The sequence below is a fragment of the Seriola dumerili genome, unplaced genomic scaffold (assembly GCF_002260705.1).
Source record: "Seriola dumerili isolate Sdu_G_001 unplaced genomic scaffold, Sdu_1.0 BDQW01000068.1, whole genome shotgun sequence".
Lineage (NCBI taxonomy): Eukaryota > Metazoa > Chordata > Actinopteri > Carangiformes > Carangidae > Seriola > Seriola dumerili.
In genome coordinates this window covers 2,501,604-2,518,472 of record NW_019174323.1, presented here as the reverse complement: position 1 = coordinate 2,518,472, position 16,869 = coordinate 2,501,604, and the positions used below count along the sequence as shown (strand labels likewise).

At 41.4% G+C, this 16,869-nt stretch overlaps 1 protein-coding gene across 1 annotated transcript in view; it reads right to left on the bottom strand.

Moving 5' to 3' along the window:
- Positions 1–288: 288 nt before the first annotated feature.
- skap1 (src kinase associated phosphoprotein 1) overlaps positions 289–16,869 on the bottom strand; it is a 30,674-nt gene continuing 14,093 nt past the window's right edge. The window contains exons 5-13 of the mRNA XM_022742566.1: positions 15,455–15,535; positions 15,100–15,183; positions 14,888–15,012; positions 13,929–13,992; positions 11,764–11,949; positions 9,257–9,310; positions 9,006–9,115; positions 921–1,023; positions 289–564 (exon numbers count right to left, since the gene is read on the bottom strand). Coding sequence (XP_022598287.1) covers positions 931–1,023; positions 9,006–9,115; positions 9,257–9,310; positions 11,764–11,949; positions 13,929–13,992; positions 14,888–15,012; positions 15,100–15,183; positions 15,455–15,535 — 797 coding nt within the window. The 3' untranslated portion in view covers positions 289–564; positions 921–930. The remainder of the gene's footprint in view (positions 565–920; positions 1,024–9,005; positions 9,116–9,256; positions 9,311–11,763; positions 11,950–13,928; positions 13,993–14,887; positions 15,013–15,099; positions 15,184–15,454; positions 15,536–16,869) is intronic.

Sequence of the window (16,869 nt, the reverse complement as noted above, 5' to 3'; positions counted from 1 at the left end):
TTCACAAACAATCTACATATTGATCATTTTAACAGGTGAATCAATAAATGCATCAGTCAACAAAGATAATTCAGTTTGTACCAGGGTTGCAAGTAAACAGTTATTTTCACTATCAAATGTTGTTATTTTTCTGATAAACTGGTTTTGTCCATTAAATGCTAGAAAATAGTACATTTATATAGTATTACAATAAATTCTCATTAAAAAGTTTTATTCAATTTATAATAAAAAAAAAAACCCTCAAATTTGAGAAGCTGCAACCAGAGAATGTTTTAGTTTTTTTCTCGATAAATATTATATTAATATTTATCAATTATCAAAATTGTGGTCTCTGAACATTCTGTTGATTGACTAACAAATGAATCGACTGTTTCATTTCTAGTTTGCACATCAGACAGGATCCTTTACAAATGATTTATAGTGTGTAGAAATGAGTTCAACTGCTGCACATTTACATGATATAATTTACCGTCTTATGAGGGAATAATTTTCAAAAAATTTGAAAAGATGGTCTGACAGGCCTGTCTGTGAAATTCCTGGCTGGCTTTGTCAACAGCAGCAGCTCTGTAGAAGAAAAAAAAAAGAAAAAAAGAAACACACCATGAGAGAAACATTCATTAATAATTCAGATTTCATTTTAAACTGTGTCTATCTAACAATATTAGGGAATCATTTTCTTAAATACGACAACTGACGCTGTGATCACGCTTTTGTTGCACATATTTATTCTCACCCATCACCTATTGCACCGTTCAGATTGCTTTATGCAGTACTTCTTCCAGCCAGCAGATGCCATAAATGGCAGGTCAACGACTGAATATACCTCAATGGCATTCTGGATGAGTACCAGGGGGACCGTTTCTGTGTATTAGGCCACAGTAATGGTCCATAATGCTGATGATAAGAGAGTACCTCTGTACCTGTTGGAGCTTAGAGGATGTAAGCAGGGTGCAGGAAGTCCTTGGGGACGATACCCACAGTGCCGTTCAGCTCTCCGACCCACCAGCCGTGAATGTTGTACTCCTGGACCCGAAATGAACAAATAAAGAACAGTAAGTCTCTGAGGGATCCGAGAACAAGTAAACGAAGCAGGATCAAGCACCAATTTCACATTTTTATTTGATTTTAATATAAGGGTCATCTCATATTATTAACGCAAGAACAACCATTCCAATGATTTGAAATGCAATTATATGTGGCCTGTCCTTTTCAGCAGCAACTAAAATAATAAAATTAAAAATGATCTTGTATCATATAAACTCAACTCTAGCAAAGGAAATCCAGAAAAGTCAAGATCCCAGCCACTAAACAGTCGTGTAATATTCTAATAGTCACTGTGGCACATTAACCCTGAGGGTCTTCATTCACCGACGGGGAAAACGGTAAACAAGACGATTGAGACAGTGAGCATCGAACATAAAACTGTTTTTTGTAACTGATGAAAAGCCATAACGACTGCCTGCCTGTTCTCCCAGACTAATGATGAATGAAACAAAACTTAATTTTTGTACTGTGATTAAAAGAAACAGAAACAGGATCAGAGTTTGCCATGTGTTAAGTCCAATCGGGTCAATTTTTATTTATTTAGCCTAATGTCATAATTCACAGACCTTTGATTCAGGTGAGGAAAAACTTCCCAAAAAAAACAACTTTTAAAGAGGATAAAATGGAAGTGTGTATAGAAAACATAATGCTGTTCACATTAGATTAAATGCACTGTAACTCAGTACAGTGACTGAAAACATAAAACCTCAAAAAGAGAAACAATTGTATCTGTTTCATGTCACCAGAATTAAAAACCTTCAGGGTTTTTTGGCAGCTGGGAAAAAACAATAATCTGTTGTAGGAAATCAATTTGGATTTTTTATGAGCACGTTAGACATCTTGTAGACCAAATAATGGGGTTAAAAAAAATGAAACAAAAACACATGAAATGTTTAATTAAATAGGAAAGATAGAAAGTGAGACAATATCGCTTCAATTCAAAAAACTTTGATAAGATAAATATAACGAAAGAGTCTAATTTCAATGCACTAAGCCAAGGTTTTGATATTTACAATTCACGTGTTATACTTTTTGGAAGTATGAAAATATGTACATGGATCAAATTGTGGGCATAATGTGAGATTTTATGTTGCGTTTAATCATCACTGAAAGAATCAGATTAAATCCATGTTAGATCAAATTCATATACATTTAATTGGCTATTTGGTTAATACTCAGTTAAATAATCAACATTATACATTAATTGGCAGTGGAAATATCTATATGTCTAGTTCTCACATAAGACTTAAATAACAAAACATCTGATCATTAAAAGTGTTTTAAACATTTAGGAATTTGAGTCACATCAACCACCTCATGACCATGTGATCACAGCAGTTGGGCTCTAACTAGATCTGTGCTAGATCAATATTTGGCTTGAGACCAGAGGGGCGTTAAAGCCCAGCAGAGGAGCAGAGGAGGCACCAGCCGGCCTTCATTTTCCCCGTCCTGATGGAGCAGAGAGCCTGGCCCCTCATCTCTCCTCTCCTCTCCAGCAGATTGAGAATGGCTGCCTGAACAGTTTGCCTCTGCACTGAAGAGAAGATAAAATGCTCAACTACACACCGACATGTACCAAGTCCGAGCAAACACATGAGAGCAGATACATGCAGAAAAGTTTGGTGTTCTGATGTCTTGCGTTTCAAACTGGAATCATTTGCTCTTGCTCTTACAGGTTCTCGTTTTAAAAACACACACATAACATGACATGACGAACGGCATTTTGTCACTGATCATCTCCACCTGACACCTCTCTCCCGCCAGAGGAATGAGGCCTGCAGCTAATGAGTGGTGTTTGGACAGCAAGGAGGGATGGATCGCTTACAAAGTGATAAACCACGAGACTCAAGTGTTCTAACAGCACAAACAGGTAGCTACAGTAACCAGCCTGTCCATCTAGGCCTCATCGTTCTGACTCTGACTGGGATGCTCCACTACACTTGGCTCTGTGACAGAGTCTGAGTGACAATTCAGTGTGTGTTTGAGCTCATCACGCAGGGGAAAGTGAAGTCCGAAATGGTGTTTTTATGCTTCCCATAAGACTGCAGAGGGAAAAGCCCGGTTGCGGAAAGCTGGCTCTGGTTCCCAATTGAGAGGAGGTGAACAGAGGAGGAGGAGAGGGGGAGACAGACGGACGGGGGGGAGGCATCGGAGAGAGGGAGCGAAACAGTTTTTCTCTCCCTTGGGGGCGTCGCAGCACTATTCCACCAACCATAGTGACAGAGAGTTTTATTTATCTCCGCGGCCCATCTGTGCAGTCGGTCTCAAATTCTCCCTGAGAAAGGTCTTTTGGATTATCAGCGCCGCCATTTTAATACAACTGCTACATCACAGAGTGGGTGCCAATGGCGGTGGAAGTCTGTCAGGCGTGCAGAGTCCATCTTCCTCATACTTGAAATGGGTTCATCCAGAGTACACCTGCTGTAATAGGGACATTCCAAGAGGCGTGGAGAGTAAATTATCCAAATGACAAAAACTATGCTAACTGCTCAATGTCCTCCTCCTTCTGTTTGTTTTCCTCTTTCTTGTCTTTTAGGTTGATTTGTTTTTGTGCGATTTTGTATCTGAAGTTTTGAAATGTTAAGGTTGGGGCAAAGAGCAGGCATATTTCGGCTCATTGTGGCACTGAATAATGGGACAAGTTGTTAAGTATTCGTTCCCTCCAAGATGCTCTGGGGTGAGCAAAATCAAACGCACCTGAGCGGCTGAGTTATGAGAAGTGTCTGGTTTTATCCCATTTACAAGATGTCCCAGGATGCACTGTGTGAGTAAGAGAGGTGACACATATCAGAGCCTGTGTTTACTGCAACCTGGATGCAGATCAAATCGACTCTGTGTGGGAGCAGAGGGAGAAAAAGAGGGGAGGGGGTGGGGGGGCAAACAGCGCCATGTTGTGGCGGCTGCGGCACGTTGACTCGTTAACCTCCCGGTGACTCCTCCGCCGAGAGAGCGGGGAATGAGCGTGGGCGGGGCTGGCGCTGAGAGCAGGTTGCCATGACAACACCTGCAGTGTACCGGCGCGATCGTTTATTTACCACTCAGGGGGCTGGCTAATGGTGGCATTCTGATAGGCCCATCGCTCATGTACCCGACCAGAGGACGGATTGACAACTACCCGAGCCTGAAGCGGGGAGAAGGTGAGTCGAGGTTGGTTGGATGCGGCGAAAGACGACGGGGGTGAGGCAGGTGTCTTGTCACGCCACCGCCATGTACCTGAACACAACACAGCTTTAGAAAAAACACCTTTTTTTTCCTTTTAGTAAATTGTAAAATTCTGTAGAGATCCTCACTGCATCTCCTCTTCCTTTCCTTTATCTCAAACACACACCCATGCTACCAGATGAAACACACACACACACACACACACACACACACACACACACACACACACACACACACACACACACAAACACCAATCCCAAATGCATACAAACTAGGGGGAGTGCTAATAAGCCTGACACATGAGGCATCTTTCCTCGGCCACCAGCTGACTGAGGCAGGCCTTGGGCGTGATGGAGCGCAGGAAGTCTCTCATTGCCCTGCTGCTGAACCCGCCGCCTGGGTGTTACAATCTTTCCCTCCCTCCCTCCCTCCCTCCCCATCTCCAGCCCCCTCCCTCCTTTCCTCCTATTCCTCTCTTTCCATCTCTCCTGTAGCAGCCTTTCCACTTGCATCCTCTCTTGTTTTTTTTTTTTTTTGCCTTTCTCTTTATCCTCTACATGGACTCATCAGATACACTGCAGCTCTCTGCAGTTCTTCCATCACTGCTCACACTAACAAAGAAACATGAACAGCTTGTGCCAGACAGAAGCCCGTGATCTGTAATCTGCAATCAGGTTAGCGAGCCCTCCTCACCGCTCACACAGGTACACTTCACAAATGACCTGATAATACCTGAAACTGTTGGGGAAATGCTTATTTTTGGAGGAATCTCTGCTAAGAAAAAATCTTGTCAAAATCCATTCAGAAATATGGACGATTATTCTGCACAACCAGAGATCGAAATGGCTACTTAGTGTCCATTTTTTCCTAGTGGGCTTTTAATTAAATCAGTGAATTGGCTTCAAATTGGAAACATGACAGAGCATGAGAACGTTTGAAAATATCTCAGGGACGATGAGATTTAATAAAAAGAAAACCTACTTGCTCCTTTCTAATGCACGCCTGGGATTACAGATAGCTCCTTAACTTAATAGCAATTTAAAGTGGATTTGTGTATGCCACTGAGTGTCTGTAATGATGGCTGTTTACGCCGCCCCTCATTTATAATAATTAAGCAGAATGGATTGGGGGTGGGTTGCTCGGACACGGTTCTGGGCTATTGGCTTGGGCTGAATAATGACCTACTGTAGTTGACCGGGGGATGACCGCTGCCTCCTGCATGACCCCAAACCCCAGACTCACCCCCTGCTACTCTGGGTGGTAAATAGGATGTCTTGCCTGTCTATAGCGTCTTGGTGTCTATGGCCACAATAGCAGCTAGGGGTCTTTAAATGGGTGTGTGACAGAGAAAAGGAGAAAGGAGAGGGGGGACAGGGTTCACACAAAAGAATAAAGGGATCCCCCCTCTTTGTCTCTCTTGCTTGACTTTTCCCATCTGATTGTTTGCCCACTTTTCCTTTTCTTCAGCTGCATTCAGTCCGTGTGACCTGTGGGCAGTGGCCCAAACTGCCTTGTAAAACTGAGAAGAAGCCAGTTATGACCCTAAGGCCGTCACAGGTAGTTTAGATAGAATATGAGTGGCCATTTAAACAAAATTTCTTATTTCTTTTTAAAAAATGTTTTATCATAACTTGCATTTTTTGGAAGCTATAAATCACAACAAGTGAGTTTATACGGCTGTAAATCAGCTTTAGGTGTTTGTATAAGGTGTTATTTAATAAGATGAAATTCTGATCCAAACTGCCACAAGGTGTCAGTGGTGTCCATGTTCTCATTCTGTCTGATGAGCAGCTGCAGCTGAACATTTTGGCCAAATGTGAAGTGACGCTCTGCTTTGGGAGACACACCCGATTGGCTGGCACGTCTCCCTCTCTCTGCGTTTTGGTTGGACAACGGATGGAGGAAGAGAGGTGAGAAAGGCAATGGAGAGAAAGAGGGAGAGGTGGCGGCAACGCTTGGCAGAGTTTTAAGGACCCTGGATCGGTTTGTGCCATAAATCTCTTCCCACTCCATCCCGCCGTTCTCCATGAGTGCCTGTGGGAATACAGGAATGTGACAGCTGACCTGTAGAGCCCGTGTCTTTTGATTCTGGATACATAAATTAGAGGGCAAGAATGCAGGACAACCTTATGGTTGAGGGTGTGACATGGCTGACAATGTATACAGGCATTACACATGTCAGGAAGAAGTGAAACAATAGCTTTTAGCCACAGTGATGAATTAATCCCATATTGCAACAACACATTGTAAATCCTATAACAAATTACCCTTTGCATGTTACAGGATAAGCTGCAGTTTAGATCCTCCTGATGCAGTGGAAATGTGTGTGAAACATCTCAACAATTTAAAATCAACAGAGTGCAATACTGCAAAAAACTTGAGCTTGCCGGTATCTATCATCACACACTAAAATGTCAGTGTACAGCCATAATGCGCATTAGAAAAATGCAAGCCCTCAGAAATGAAATGCCAGAGCAAAAATCACAAGATGTATTTCACGGTGTGTTTCTACCTCATGTATCAGCGCGCTGAGCATCGACATCAAGCTCTGCGGAAAGCAAGTTAGGCAACCAGCAGCGGAGGCACGCTATGAGATTAATTCTCTTGAACTAATGGGATTCATATGAGTTGTGAGGTTTCTAATTTATTTACTTTGTCAGTGATACACAGATGTGCGCGCATGCACAGCAACACACAAGGGAAAAAAAACACAAATACAGTAAAAATGCCCCCACTTTACAGTAAGTGAGAGATCAATAATGATGGATGAGGGCCTTTTATACAATCGGCATGTTCTCCTCAGTTCACAGCCATATGACACCACGCCTGTGGCTATCCCATTCTGCACTTCAGCAGTCAATCACATCCCAGCTTTAAAAATAACAGTTTGTTAGCACCATTGATTTAGCACTTAGAGCGTGTCCTTATTACCTTGTAATTATGGTCAGTGTTGACATAACAGCACAGACAACCAGGCCTCCCACCCTCTAAGAGAATTTATGGGCCCTGGTTTTATTACGGCCATTTCATGTGTCTGGGTCCCCAGTTAAGCGACAGACTTGAGTTCTAGCCAAGGGCCCGTATTTCACTCATCGAGGTCAGGGTTCTCAGGAATCCCCCCGTAAAACTGAACGCCGACAGGGCCTGCGTGTACACACAGAAGACACAGGGAAGCCCTCCCCAAGGGCTCATTAAAATAAATAGCCGATTACAGGCCATAATCCAAATAATGCTATTCATGAGGGAAATGTGATGCTAGTAAGACACAAAATGGGACAGGTGGAGTCGTGTCGTCACACAAAACCAAACATTCGGAAGCCGTCCGGAGATCACCTTTAAATAATTTACAGCCAGAGCCTCACTTTAAATCCATTAGAAGATAGTTAGAATCCTCTCTCACAGTCTGTCACTGTGTTATGACTTCAGCATATAAGCTTGACAAAACAAGAGTAATCTGTGTCATTAAGATTGTGAGATACTACAACAGAGTCTTGCCTCCAACCTGGACTTAAGTTTGCTTTTAAGGTCTCCGGTAAGGCGGTAATCCGATCCATACAGTGTAAAGTAATACGCCAGGCAGGGCTGAGGCTGTTTGAGGCGGATCCGTAGCACGGAGCCAGGTCCCCTTTGTTTCCCCAAGTGCGCTGCCTTTGTCATCCTTGCGTGAAAAATGGACATGGCTGTTTTGACATTTTCCCCTATCAACCAGCACACACAGACAGAGAAGGCTGGCATCTCATTAATCTGGCACTGCCAAAAGAACTTCAATTAAAAGTCCATCTTGTGTGAAAGGCATATTTCACCTGTGCCACATCTGCTGTTGTAAACTAAAGGCTCATATTTCTTCAACAACAACTGACACTGTTTGTTTATCCATCTAAAATAAAATTAAAACCTTGACTTCTTTCATTTCTGTGCTTAACCTGCTGTAAAAGGAAAAATACAAATAATTAAAATTCAGTTTCTCTAACTGCTGATCAAAGATGCATTAAATCATGAGGTCGAACACATAATTTCTCTATCTCTACCTTCTAATTACTAACAAGAAAGCTGAATATGCTGTAATTTCTTCCTCCCACTACTCTTCAGATAATTTAACGCAAACACAGAACATGATGATTCAATTTCTAAACCGACCAATAGCAACAGCCAGGGAACAAGGCGCTGTACGCAGCAGAGTAAAAGTGCCCAAATTACAAGCCATTGATTTCCAGTAGGGTGGCTTTTCCCTGGTAGATACTCTGCATGTAACTACAAGATGGCCATAAAACACAAAGAAATAGATTGAGAGAAAAGAGCTGAGATGCAGGATGGCTTCACCTGCAGTTTATGTCAAACAGAAAGGAAGAGCTTCGCATGGCTGCCTACTCAATTAACCCCTGTGATAGAGGCTCCATAATGAACAACAGCACCATTACGCAGCGCCCGAATGGTGCTTCACCCTAGTGGCCCGGGAATAGACAATGCCACTGTTGCTGCTTCTCTGCTGCATCGAGATACAAGTGCTCACTAACAGAGGAATTTAGATGTCGGGGATATCAGCATGTCGGGGAAGTAAATGAGGACAAAGTGATTACTGGAGTTGATGTTGTTTAACCCTTAAATAATTACAAATTTTCCACATCTGCATCACATTTGACTCATTTTAAACTACTGTAATTGCTCCTGTAGTTATGTCTACGAGTCGAGGGTGCAGTTAGGAATGGTTCCTGACTGTGAGAAGTGTGTCCAGAAATCACTGACATCTGAGGGAAGTTTAAATAACCTCTTGGATTGTTGTGGCTGATGGTGATGCTGACCTTGCTGATGATGTAGATGAGATCCCCTCTGTGGAAGCACAGCTCATCTGGCTCGTCGGCATCGCAATCCCATAAACCCTGGTAGTAGTTAGCGTAATCTGATGACCAAGCTGAGAGGAAATGCAAAGCACAAATTTAAATTAAAAACAAGACAATGGTGTTTCCTCACGTCTTAGACAAAGAAAGTCGCTGTGAACTATTAAGCTGGAAATTTTCTCATTATTAGCACAAGACTGTAATGAGGTGCTGACCTGGTTTGTTGTTCTTCTCACTGCTCTCATCCATATGATCTGGAAAATCCTCTTCTAAACAAACAAAACACAACAAAATGATACTTGTGACAGAACATTTATCCATGTCTGACTTCACTTTTAGAAGCAGGAAGCATTTTTTCACTAGATATCAGGGCCCGAACATTTTAATTTCATTATCTGACAGTAAAAAAAAAAAAGAACAAAACATTACCTCTATGGGACTCTAGTACAAACTATTTCTCAGAAGATTTCTTTTTGTCTCACAAATGTTCAGTACAAAATAAGCAAAAATAAATAAAAAAGGATTGCCAGGCAATCTCTGATGTATCTCCACGTGACACAAGAAGTTTATTTTTCTTTCACCAGACTGAACTCCTCGATGAGGATCAATTTGTTCAAATGTATCAGAGACCCAGATGGGAAAAGTTGAAGAAAAAGAGGCTGTCTTTAAGGCACGCGGAGGCGGACGTGTCATCGACTGTGGGGCGTGGCACCCGGTGGTCTGAGAGGTGACACAGTGATATGCCTGCCCTCTGTCTCCCACATCCATCCTTAACACCAGCAGGCTGACAGCAACCCAGCAACACTATCCACCTTCCAGCACAAACCTGCGCCTCTGCTTCCAGGAAGAGCAGGAAGGACGACACACACACACACACCCTAATACACACATACTGTATATCCACCACATGCATATTTGTGATCATGTGTATAGTTTGTGTCTGGATGCACAAAGTTTCATGTGTCTATATGTGAGGGAGGTCTTTGTCTGTCTCTCACACACACAGTGACTGGCAGTTTCAGGTTGTTGAACATTTCAAGAACAAAATTACTCATAATTTCTATAAGATTCAAAAGGAAATTATGCATAATTATAGATTTTCTTAAAAAAAAAAAAAAAAAAAGAGTTTTAATTTTGTTTACAAAGGGTCCAAACATTTGTTCAGCACTCTTCATGTGCTGTAGAGAAGAGCATCCTTCAGTCGAGAGGCCACCGCCATGGGCCAACGGTTTCTATATCAAAGTGATTTAATTTTCCAGTCAATAAAATCAGTCATCAGCACAAGAGCCAATACCACCAACGCTGCATTCTGCCTGCAACTGAGCCGTGTTTGGAGAATTTTGCTCCGACAAAACTGAGGGAACTCGTCACCTAGAAAATGATGCTTCACTTCTACTCTTCATTTCTTCACTTGTTTGGCTGTTGCACTGCAAAATCTGCAATATGCAATATTTTCCAGATGTTCGATGTTAATAATTTTAGGAAAATAAACTTAAATTTGTGTAGCAACTCCTGCAAAGTTATCTATTCATGTGAGCAATAAATGAAGGAAAAGTCTAAAAAAAATGAACAGAATACAGTCACTGCAAAGATTACTAACAGTAATATCTGTATATGTTGAGAAGGGAACATTCTTAAATACAAACATATGCAGCTTTCCGATCAATGAAAATAACAATAAAAATCTAATAATTTAACAGTATCTATTCACTGTGCAGAGGCTGGAAGTGAGCAAAGAGAGGTGCAGAATGATTGATAAGTGAAGGGGTGAGAAAGTGAACGAAAGAGCCCGTCATTCGATATGCCATCTGTGGTCAGGGTCTGTACCTCTTCCCAGATGGCTTTGAACGCTGGCGTGACAGTCTGAAGACTGATTTCCCTCTCACCAGTGATTTTGGCAAAGGTAATGTACTCACTGAGTGAAACAGAATCTTGATGTATCTTATTTAATAGAAAGAGTGATGGACGACGGCCCTGAGAAGATCGGATCACCCCTTTTGTCCTTCTTGGGATCTTGTAGCCACCCTGACACATGGGACCGTCTACCCCTCAGTGCAGACTCACACACACTCTTCCTCTCAACGCTCTCAATCAAACTCTAATTTCTATTAAAGATGTGACATTAAGAGCTCCAGGACTATTTTAAGCCCTGAGAGATGCAGTTTTTACTTCCTTTCAACTAAATTGCTGTTGCTAGGCAATTTTAGCCAAAACTCTGCTTAGTGGATTGAATTGTGGGCTATTTGTTGCCTGGCAACATTAGCTAATTGGACGTTCTATGACAGAGCATTCAGAAGGACCCAGCTCTCGCTGATTTCAACAACATAACTGTTTCTCAACAGATAGCTCGCAGTGAGAAAAGCACAGAAACCAGAGGAAGCAGTGCGAGGAGAATCTTCCCCTTCCTGCCCTGTGTGGCTCTGCAGCAGACACGCCAGCCCTGACAGGCTTATTAGTGTTGCTTGATTTAAAATGACTGATCAGTCTGGGTGTTGTGGTGATAGGGAGGCACCTGGGAACAGAAATTTCACAGCCAGGGAGGATCATCACAAATATTTCTTGTTGCAAAAATACCTACGGGTTTGAGTGTGTGTAAGGCAGAGTGTGTGTGTCTGACTGAGTATCATGAGGGGTTTGTGTGTGCAGCACCTTCCTGTCATTTCATCTGTGTGTGGGCAGTTGCTGGTGCATCTATGCATGTAAGGTAACCAAATCCTCATACCTGGCAGCACCTCGTAGATATCCTCATCTTCCTCGTCGACCTCCTCCGACTCCTGTTTGCGGCTCTGAGAGGCCCGGGCAGCACCGGGCCCGGGCGGGGGAGGGCCAGTCACCCCCTCAATGTCATCATAGGTCTCCTCTTCCTCCTCCTCATCGTCATCGAAAGGAATGAGGCTGGAGCTAAGATCTATCAGGGAAGGAGAGACAACATGATGGGCCACGTTAGCGCCAAGATGGAACGCAGTGTGGCACAAAAGACACACACATGCATTAAAGGGTAAAGTAAGAGAAATGTTCGAAGGGTCCTGACTGCACAACAGGCTATGACACGTGCCATGTAGTGGCAGTAACAAACACTAGAGGCTTCAGGCTTCATTCAGGCTACACATAATGAGTCTTTTTTATATGATCTACCCATGTGTCCTAGAATTCTTTATAAGGTGATGTCTGACTAACAGTTCAATCCTAAAAATCATGGTCAGTTTGTAATGATATAAAATAGACAAAAGCAGCATATTCTCACATTTGAAAAGTCAGAAGCAGCAAATGTTTTGCTTTTTTGCTCAATAAATAACTTAAATTATCTGTTCAGTGTCTCCTCTGTGCTCACCAAGTTAAATTTAAGGCTTTTTACACCTTTTTAATACCACTTAGTTTGGAACTTAATGCCTGTTTTGCCAGCCAAAATGTGAAAGATATCAGTAAAAAACAGGACAGACAATAAGACCTTGAATTATTTACCAAGTGCATGACTTTCTTTTTTACATTTGTTACATTTCTGTACTTCAGTACTTCCTTGCAGTATATCACAATAATTCCTAATAATATTTTTATTTAATTATCTGGTTAAACAGCAGACAACAGATGGATGAATGGATTAACCAATTACAAAATCAATCATTCAAGATCCCCATATGAATTTTACATAAGGTTATAGGTCTGGGACTATAGTTTGGGAATTTTCCAGCCAGTTTTTGCAAAAATCACATGCAAAAGTCTTTTTTCACTAATGTTGCTGCCATTTTCTGTCAATCCACTAATCCATAAACCTTTTTTAGTACAAGTTCTGTATCCAACTCTTTACTCCTCACACATTTTCTCCATCTTTTCGCTATATCTTCTGTGTATCACTAAACTCCTAGTGATTAAGAATCATGCCATATAATCACATCTTTTGTTTCAATGTCTCACTAGCTCCTTCTTTTCCTTATCTGTATCACTGCTGTCACTATCAAATAAAGAAAAATTTCAAAAAATCTACAAAATAAAAGATGTGAATTGAAGTTCTTAAAAGAGTGACCACAAAAATCGAATTGCACATTGCAAAGCAAATGTTTGAGCCTGGTTGTGAGATAAATTCAGGAGATAAAAAGGTTAAAAAACCATCTGCATGTTCTGGATCAGACTGCATCTCGTAGTAAAACTGGACTGGAAGGAAGTAAGACAAACTGCCGAGTGTCTGTTACTTCCCGCAAATCAGTGGCCCGGCCCAAGCCCATTTTAGAGTAGACGAGGCACGACTGCTCGCTCAGATGGAGGAGCCGTCTCATTGCAGGCGACTGGCCACTGCAACACAGGGTATCAGGTCCTCTGCCGTACACCAGCGGCCAAGCAGAAATCAATGTCACTGGAGGATAACCAGAACATCTACCAATCAATTTCCTGTAAGTTGGAATTCGGTAGGAGGGTTAGGGGAGGAGTGGTTGAGGGGGTGGAGGAGAGCTAGAGCTACACGATGGTGCACATGACATGGTGGGTGACATGTCGAATGAGGAGATTCAGGACTCGCATGTTCGGCCGTGCAGCTAGTGATGGATTGGGTGGTTTTCGTTTGAGTCAGAGATGATAAAGGGCTCCCTTTCATTTCTGACCTTTCTACCCCCTCAAAAACATGAGCAAACTTTGGTAGAAAAAAAGAAGGTTTATACTGCTTTAACTGTATTTTCCAATTAACCTATGTGACTTTTAAAAAGTCAATTCAAGTCAATTTTATTTATATGGTCAAAAATGAATTTATCTCAACATCATAAACATCCTCTATCATCCTCTATCTTTAAACCCTTGATTCAAATACAGACACAAATAAAGAAAGAAACCTTAGGGGAAGCAACAAAAATCCACACATGCAAAAGGTACCAGAGACAGCGCTGAGAGATGCAGGCTTACCTCTAAGTACAAAATTGATTTGGTCCACCCATTCTCTGGCCTCTTGAGGGCTGCTGGCAGTGAACTGGAGGGACAGAGTCGCAATAATCCTGCAATTATCATCACATCTCAGGCTGCATTTATACGGAAATAAAAGACCTTATTTTTCTTCTTTGGGGCACAGACCAAATCCCTTTCTAGCTGGCTAAGAAAAAGACAAATATGAAATTTACCTTTTGAGATACAGAGTAAATTATAAGATTAAAATAATCATCTTTTAAAATATCTAATCAAGGCATATATAGTTGTAGTGATTGGGAAAACAGTTTTACACTCAGGCATTACATCTGCCAAAGTGCCAGTTATCAATTAATGTGTCAATTATTTGCTCAATTAATCATTTGGTCGACCAAAACATAGAAAACGGTTGAGGTCTGCAAACATCTTGTTTTGTCCAAATTAAAAAAATTAGGTTTGCTGTTAGAGAGGACTCACATAAACCAGTAAAATAAAGGTCGGAATATGTGAGGTTTAATCCAAAAACCGATTAATCAACTGTCAAAACAGTTGCCAGTTCATTTTTCTGTTAATCAACTAATGGATTAATAATTTCAGATCTAATCACATAACTTTTACACTTTTGATAAAGAGACATTAAATTCGTTTTTTTAAAGAATTGTGACCAAGATATGTTTGAGAGGGGAATTTTATAGTAGATAAATAAACTTGTGTCTCTTGTGGAGCAACTATGTGGAGACACTGTTTCTTAATTAAATCAAACATCCAGTACCTTTGGCATTTACTGCAATTTCTTGTTACTTATTGGGTTCTAATTTAGAGATTTCCACTATAGAAGAAAAGGGAGCTCATTTTAAATAAGGTAATAATATCTATCAAACTATCTTCCTTTACTTGAATTCCCTGACTCATACTTTTATTTACATTAATCTGTGCAGGTTTGTTGTGGTGGTAATACAGACCTGGAATGAGCGCCGTCCAGGTGCAATGAGCTCAAAACAGCAATTTTTCTTGGTGTCTTTTCTCAGGTTGGGAACCAGCTGTGCACTGTAGTAGTTTATATAAAAGGAACCCTTTTGCTGTTTATCTGTGGGGAGGAGTACACACGGGAGGTTGTTATCTGATTTAGTTTAAGTATGTGTAATGTTTCTGCACACTGACATATCAAACAAACCTTTTTCACTCCCAAAGTAGTAGAATATTGAGTTATTCAGGACACACCATCTCTTCTGCCACTCAGAGCCAAAGAAGCTGTGGTCTAGATAAATAAACGAAAATAGATAAAAATGGAAAATTACGCATAGACACGCGGCTATTTTTATAAGAAAAATTTGTACATATATTTTCAAACAGTCTATGTGACAGGTAATATCAGTTCTTCACTGTGCTTGTGAGAATTTTGCTGAAGCCACTAATATGTTTTTATTCAGTAAATCTCTAGCACCACTTCAAGTGACTAAATACCACTACTACTACTACTACTATATAATATTACTTCATCCAGGACTGCTATCTATATGCTGCTATACCTTTACGTTTCTTCTCCAAGTAGCCTTGCTTCAAGATGTTGCTGAGGTCCTGGGCAGCCACAAAGGGGATGTCCCCAAAGTCTGTGAACATAAGTTCATCTGTTAGTCTATAAAAAGGTAAAGAAATATTGAAAAATGAAAAACAACAACCAAAACAACTTCCCAGAGCCCGCTGTGATGTCTTCAAATCCAAACACATTTAATTTATACTGATATAAAAGAGAGAAAAAAAATAAATCCTCATATTTGAGAAGCTGAAGCCAGAGAAAGTTCAGCATTTTTTTTTCCTGATAAATGAGTTGCAGGCATCTAATCAATTAATCAGCTAATCATTTCAGCACTAACTCCTAATAAGCTGCATTTAAAATGTTCTTCATTCCCAAGGCAACACACACACACACGCACGTGCACGCACGCACACGCCCGCGCACACACACACACACACACACACACACATAAAGTCTCCAGCCCTGTGGATCAAATACATCCCTGCTAGGCTTTAGGAAACTGGATCAATACATTTACAGTGCTGCTGAGCACTGCAGTCCATTCATCCGCTCACATTGCACTTTTAATGGGAGCAACCTTCCTGTGGGGATTCAAACAACTCTCTTCAATTTGCAAAGTCAAATTTTAAACATGATAGGACGATGGCACATCTTGAGAGCCTTAAGTTAATTAGTGCAGTTGTTGGAAAGCGATGCACAATGCACTTCAGACAGTATTAAGCCTCCTGTGCCATTCAGAAGTTTTAGGATGACTTTGCTTGGCTTTTTCATCTTCATGGCGTAGTTTGAATCTAACTAGGAATGTTTATATGAAATGCGTTTTAACCACTCACAGAGAAGCAGTTTTAACCAGCTGTTCCATGTTGAAAAAGTTCTATCAAGAAATCTGCTTCTTTGACCTATTTCCTAGCCTTAAGTCATTAGAGGGGAAATTGTAAAATTGACCCCAGGTTGACCTCGAGGGCCATCTTCCGCCCTGTGCTTTAACAGGACTACCTGGTTTTACCATGTGTCAAAAACAAAGCTCAGCTTCCTCTGAATTCATTAGTCAACAGGCATTAGTCCTGCAGGAGAAGAAAGCAGGGGGCGAACAGGAACTGCCTTTTTAGCCTGAAACCCAGGAACAATTTAAAGACCATTTACACTAGTCAGTGTGACACCCCATACAGACCACTGATGACAGGGGGAATGCCTGGAGTCCATCCCCCTCAGAGAGGACCTGTTTTACTGCTGGGAAAACCCAAACATGTCAGCCCAAACAGGGTCCTCTGGCTTAAACAAAGAGCATCCCCCAACATTAGAAAAACAGGAATCTCTTTGTCATTCATAAAAACCGGCAACATGAAAAAGCAGCTGCAGTTGAATGCCCAGTCCGACTGTGTCCTGCTCCCTCCCGGTGAAAGTTGT